The sequence below is a fragment of the Arachis hypogaea genome, chromosome 1, assembly GCF_003086295.3.
Source record: "Arachis hypogaea cultivar Tifrunner chromosome 1, arahy.Tifrunner.gnm2.J5K5, whole genome shotgun sequence".
Classification (NCBI taxonomy): domain Eukaryota; kingdom Viridiplantae; phylum Streptophyta; class Magnoliopsida; order Fabales; family Fabaceae; genus Arachis; species Arachis hypogaea.
This window is the reverse complement of record NC_092036.1, coordinates 94,133,466-94,140,103: the sequence shown is the minus strand read 5'-3', so window position 1 is coordinate 94,140,103 and position 6,638 is coordinate 94,133,466. Positions and strand designations below refer to the sequence as shown.

General features: G+C 35.1%; 1 protein-coding gene across 1 annotated transcript; it reads right to left on the bottom strand.

The window, feature by feature from the left end:
- LOC112696530 (pro-cathepsin H) lies at nucleotides 1-2,704 on the bottom strand. Its single transcript, XM_025749331.3, has 7 exons — nucleotides 2,270-2,704; nucleotides 2,078-2,193; nucleotides 1,418-1,491; nucleotides 1,067-1,331; nucleotides 799-930; nucleotides 399-534; nucleotides 1-246 (listed from the first exon to the last, which is right to left on the bottom strand). The coding sequence occupies exons 1-7, from the start codon at nucleotides 2,565-2,567 to the stop codon at nucleotides 209-211; spliced, it is 1,059 nt and encodes a 352-aa protein (XP_025605116.1). The 5' UTR covers nucleotides 2,568-2,704; the 3' UTR covers nucleotides 1-208.
- Nucleotides 2,705-6,638: the final 3,934 nt, after the last annotated feature.

The following is a 6,638-nucleotide window of genomic DNA, read 5'->3' as shown; positions in this document are numbered from 1 at the left end:
TTCTAAGTAATCTTCTACTCCCAGACACTACTGCTTTTAATTTTTTATAATGTGGTTTACAACATCAATAAGAAACGACGAACCAAGTTCCAACTACAAAGTTATTTTACAAATCAACATAAACTAGTGCCTATGCATTTCACCTTTGAAGTAGGTGGCAGAAATCACAAGCGCTGCCTAACAGCCACCACATGTATCCGCATACAAATTATGCCACAGAAGGATACGACGCACAAGTTGCAACACCTGAAATTAAACCAATCGGGTTAGCATATCCCAGTATGCAAAATGATTAATTTCTTATTCATTAAGTTAGAAGTGCAATTTTTTGCTAAGTCTGCAGTTCTACCAATCATTTAGCTTTGTTCTTTAACAATGCAGGTCCCATGGATTCTTACCACACATATTCTTGCCCATTTCCATCTTGAAGTAGCCTTTGTCACCCCATTCTTCTCCCCACGAATTTTTTATGAGCCAATACGGGACACCACCTTCAACTCCATACCCAATGGCAAGAACAGCATGATTCACATCCTGCAAGGAAAATCTCAGAAAAATTTTACTGCCCCGAAATTGAGGGTATTTGCTCTCAAACTAGTGTGATCGGCATACAAATACACGTTTCATAGCTCTAATCAACGACAGACTTATTACAACTCTTGAAGATAACAAATATGTATTAGAAACAACTAACAAGAATGAATGCATTAGAACTCTTGAATATGTTATTGATATGAAATTTTCATTTGAGCACTACACTAGTATGTCAAATGTAAGGTATTCTCTTTCAGTCCTCACCATTGGCTTGCTGCCACAAGTTTTACTGGTGTAAACTCCTCCCGCGTACAATTGGAAGCTGTCAACCACCTCAAATGCCACACTAACTGGCCGAACAAAAGCAACTGCGTGTTTCAATTCATCCTCAGCACCCTATACAAATAACATTAATAAAATAAAAAAGCTTATTATATTATGTAGTTAAGGTGTAAGTGAGGCAAAAACAGAAGATTCTGCCATGTCTCTACAGAGCCAACAGCCACATGCATTAAGAAGTAAACCATCTTACCAGGGTGATGTTGAAAGACTCAGTGACCTGAACGGCAACATTTGCAGCTGTAAATTTGCAAACACCATCTTTTGCAGTATAGGGGTATGCCTCCTCAGTCTCAAGGCCACCGTTGTATTTAATATACTCAAAGGCTTGGGACGGTAACCCACCATTGCAGCCAAAGTTGTTGAAATTACCAGCACAATCCACCAGCTGCTGCTCAGAAAGAGAGATATTCTTTCCATATACTTGCGCATAGGCAGCCTCCAATGCTCCAGTTGTGCTGCACGTTATAAAATGTCACGGTTTGAAACAAGATAAAGCAGAATGGTTTGTTCATTCCAATCAGATTGTCATGGTGAAAACAACCTGAATGTCCAGCAAGATCCGCACTGGCCTTGATTTTTTACTGGACTGACTATACCTTCTTCTCTCCAGTCTTTCTGCACACAAGAACAACGAGGAAAACAAGTTCACATAAGACTCCTCAAAACCCAAGTTTCTTAACATATCAAGAACAATTTGGCCTCTGGTGAAGTCCATTTCCCACAATGTAGAAAAACCAGCATTGCCCAACTAGGATATGTTCAAGTTCAACAAACATTTTGAGTCCAATTTGATACACACACTCACAATATATACTATCATAAAATCAAACTCAATTTTTTCCAATTTATTTTCAACTTTCAAGTAGTAATTGTGAAAGGTACTTTATTTTATTTTATTTATTGATGTTATATACTTAGGTACAAGATTAAATATCTATTTTAAGAATGTATACACTGACGGTATATAAAAATAAAATCCTACATCTATTGAAATAGAGTATTATTAATTTATTCTGTGCATCAATCATATCATACATTATATATATATATGACTCCTCAGATTTTATCCAAAGAGTAAAACACGATATGTTAATATGAAAACATAACTTTGATTATACTTAACATAACATCCAGTATACTGAAGTAGTGAAGTTGAGAGAGTGTAAGAGGAGAGTAAATTGGATTATTGGTAATAAATTACTGATTCAGGAAGAGGAGCTTGGGTGATCTTGTGGCTGCCTTTGAGGGTGGCAGAGCAATTTTGAGCAGCGCCAAGTCTCTGTGTTTTGAACTCCTCCCAACTCCAATCAGCAAAGTCTGTAACACAGCATGTATAGAAAGTCACAAACACAGAACAATAGCAAGAACAAAGTCAAAAGTCAACGTTACGCACGATTAACACCGAGAGTGTACGAAAGTCGCTTCCTGTTGGTGGATCTGATGAGTTTCAGATTATCAGAGAAGATCTGGAACCTTCGCTTCATCTCCTCCGTCGTCCGGTAGCTCTTCCCGAAGCGCCGGGCGAAGCGGGCGAACGACACTGCATGGGCGCTCTCGCCGATAACGTGCCGGACCTGTGACTCGATTCCGTGGAGCTCGTCGGATACCAGCCGGATGGGGTTGGAGTCGTCGAAGCTGGATGCGGCCACGGCGGCCACGAAAAACAGTAGGAGCAGCGATGAATGTGTCATCTTCCCCTTTTTCTCCCAAAATCATGGGATCTTCTCTGCGATTCCGCGCTCAATTTGTACACCACCATTGCCACGTACAATGACCAGTTTATCCTTCACGTCAACTTCTTTGACCTTCAAAAACATCTAAGAGGATCACTATTTTTATTAGTTATTCAAGTGAAAATGACAAAATATAAAAATATTATTTAATGCTTTTTACTATTATCTTTATGCAAAAATATTTTTTGAGTAATAATATTTTTAAAATTTTCACTAAAATATAATTCGTAACTTCTTATATTTATCCTACCATCAATTTCTTCCTCCTATCATTAGTAATTTTTTATAAAAACTTACGTCTAAAACATTTTTTAATATATTTTTTAGTAATTAAAATTTAATACATATAATTGATTAAATCGTATTATTTTTGTTAAAATTATATCAAATAAATTAATTTAACTGAAAAAATAGCGAATCAAATCTTAAATTAGTCTAAATTAATATTATTTTTTATAAAAAATAATTACAATACTCTTATTATAAAAATTACTAAAATAATTATATTATATATATTAATTTTAAAAATTCTAAATTCTAATTCTTTATTTTTCTATTGTCATAAAGTTAAGATTTAGAGATTTCAATATATATATATATATATATATATATATATATATATATATATATATATATAAAATAAGAATATTTTAGTTATTTTTTATAATAAGAATATTGTAATCATTTTTTATAAAAAAATAATATTAATTTAGACCGATTTTAAATTTTGATTCATTATTTTTTTGGTTAAATTAATTTATTTGGCCTAATTTTGACAAAAATAATACGATTTAATCAATTATATATATTAAATTTTAATTACTAAAAAGCATCTTTAAAAAAAGACTAGAAAAAAGGAGTTTATGATGATACATTGAAGCTAGAAGAAAGGCTCTAGTAAGCTGTTGCAAGCACTAGGTACTTCCATAATTTGGCGTCGGTAAGAAAGAGGAATAACAGAATTGATGCATTGGTAATTAATGGATGGTTGATAAGAAATCAAGCTCGGATCAAGATTGCTATCAGAGAGTTCTATAAGAATCTGTATCGCCAGGAGAGATCGCCGGTTGTGGGGTTTAGGAATGGACTGGTAAATTAGATTGATGAAGAAGAGGCTGCAGCATTAGAGAGAATGCCGACAATGGAGGATGTTAGACAGGTAGTCTGGGATTGTGAGTCATCTAAAGCTCCAGGAAGTGATGGGTACAACATGAATTTCATTAAAAAGTGGTTGGACGAAATTGGTGCAGAGTTCACTATTGGAATCTTTTCATTCATCAAGGTTGTCTTCTGATTCGAAAATTACATGGGTGGTCCTAGCACCAAAGTTTATTGGAGCAAATGAGATTAAGGACCTTCGGCCAATTAGCATGGTAGGTTGCGTGTATAAATTAATCTCGAAAGTGATGGTCCGAAGAATGAGATCAATGATGCCAGGCCTGGTAGGTGAGACTCAAAGTGCATTTGTCAAGGGTCAGAAAATACTTGATGGGGCACTTATTGCATACGAAACAGTACAATAGTTAAAGATGAGGAAGAAGAAAGCAGCAATCATTAAATTAGATTTTCAGAAGGCGTACGATTGGGTTAAGTGGGGCTTCGTAGATATTGTATTACAGAAGATGTGCTTTGGTTGTAGGTAGAGGGAATGGGTGAAGGAATGTGTTAGTGCAGCTTCTATGTCGATTTTAATAAATGGCTCACCAACAAAGCCATTTAAGATGGAAAGAGGTTTGAGACAAGGAGATCCACTGTCTTCGTTTTTCTTTGTTCTTATTGTCGATAAAAGTCAATGTCTTGCATAGGATGGTAGGGGAGACTGTTAGAAACAGACGTATTTTGTCTATTCTAGTTGGTAAGGATAATATAGAGTTATCACATCCCCAGTTTGCAGATGAACTATATTATTTTGTCCACCGAAGGAGGAGACTATTAGAAACTATGCCAGGCTGTTAAGGTGCTTTGAGGTGATGTCGGAGTTAATTATCAACTTCAATAAGTCAAGTTTGATCCCAATCAACTGCGAACAGGCATAGTCCCACAATATGTGCAACTTATTGGGATGTAAGGAGGCTAACCTTCCAGTTAGATACCTTGATATTTCTTTAGGAGCAAACCCAAGGCGGGTTAGCACTTGAAAACTGATAATTGATAAAGTGGAGGAAAAACTTAACTTGTGGAAGACAAAAGTGCTCAATAAAGTAGGTAAGCTAGTCCTTATTAAAGCAGTACTGATTAGCTTGGCGGTATACTATTTAAGCCTGTATAAGATGCCGAAAGTAGTGGCAAAAAAGTTGATTTTGTTGCAGAAAAAATTTCTATGGAGTAAGGAGGAAGGTAGGAATGGTTTGGCATTGATTAAGTAGGAAATGATTTAGACTCCTAAAAAATTGGATGATTGGGGGTAGGTGATGCCGTAGTTAGGAACACAGCCCTCCTTTTCAAGTGGTGATGCCAATTCTCAAAAGAGGAGTGCCCACTATGGAAGAAGGTTGTTTGCTCTTATCATAAGTTGGACTCCAATGTGATGTTATCATCGCAGACACTACTTAGTAAAGGAGGTCTATGGAAGGATATCTGCCAGCTACAGTTCAAATATCGTAATGTGAAAGATAAGATGATTGCTGAATTGTCTATGGAGGTGGGTGATGGAAGGAGGACTCTTCTAGAAAGATATTTGGCTACAAAGTGGTTCGTTAAAGATGAGCTTTTCGAGACTCTTCTCTATTTCAAACCAAAGAGGATCTGTCATAGGTAGGGGTGGCAAAGCGGGTTGCCAAAGCCCTCCCAAATATGGGGCGGGCCGGCCTGCCCCGCCAAACTAATATGGGCTCAACTTGCTACCCTGCCCTGCCAAAGGGCGGACTGGCAGGTTGGCGGGCCAGTCCGCCTCTTTTTTTTTTTTGAAATATTTTTTAACCATATATAAAAATTTAACCATATTTTTCAATTTATCGTGCTAACTAACTACTAACAATTATTTTATTTTATAATAAAATTATTTTTTTGAATTAATTTTTTAACATATAAAGTAATATCTTAAATTAATTATTAATTCATAAAAAATTTATAATTAACCATTATAACTCTTTTCATTGAAAATAACATAACAAATAATAAATATCAAAGTCTCAAACATAAGTGGCTAAGTGCATAACAATAATAAAACAAACACATAATCCACACATAAATCCTACTATAATTAAAACAAAACACACAACATAATTCATAAATTAACAAGACACCCAAAACAATCCTTAAATCAATCCACATAAATCAATTATCAACTTCCAAATCAATAAAATTTGAATCAGATACATAACTTGAAACACCGCCTCGCCTAGCATCTTGAGGATTCACATCTTTACCTTCACCTACAATTAGAAGAATACCCAAATTTAGAACAAGATATAAATACTTAAATATTATATAAATATTAAATTAGTAACTGACAATCTAATTACCATCAACAAAGCCTTTATTCCAATTGCGAGTACAAATCACAGTTTCAACATTTTCTGGCAACATTCGACTTCTATATTTGTTAATGACATGAGCTCCAATACTAAAGGCAGATTCCGATGCAACCGTAGTAATTGGAATACTCAATAAATCACGTGCCATGATTGATAACTTCGGATAACAACTCTCATATAATTTCCACCATTCCAAAACATTTAAATCTTCAAAGCAATCCTTTGACAAAAGTGGCTCCTCCAAGTATGTATCAAGTGGATTCTTTCCACTAGAGACCTCAGCTTGATGGTTACGTTTCATCAATTTCTAGCAAAATAGAAATAATCACATCTTGTTAAGATAGAATAATGATAATCAATAATATAAGAGAATTAAAATATGTTAAACATTACTTACGCCAACAATCGCAAGTCGCTTCTTGCTTGCACTTTCAGGAGTATGGGTCATGGATGAAGACTGAATACTAGGTCCTTGTGCTTCAACAGTTGGAGGAGAATTCTTGTCATATTTTTCAAAAAGCTTGTATAATTTCTTTTTCACCTGTTCCACCTT

Coding starts and splice junctions, on each gene's coding strand:
- LOC112696530 (XM_025749331.3), bottom strand. CDS start 2,567: ATGACACATTCATCGCTGCTCCTACTGTTTTTCGTGGCCGCCGTGGCC. Junction 931..1,066: donor AGTCTTTCAACATCACCCTG/GTAAGATGGTTT, acceptor TTATTTGTATAG/GGTGCTGAGGATGAATTGAA. Junction 247..398: donor AATGGGCAAGAATATGTGTG/GTAAGAATCCAT, acceptor GTTTAATTTCAG/GTGTTGCAACTTGTGCGTCG.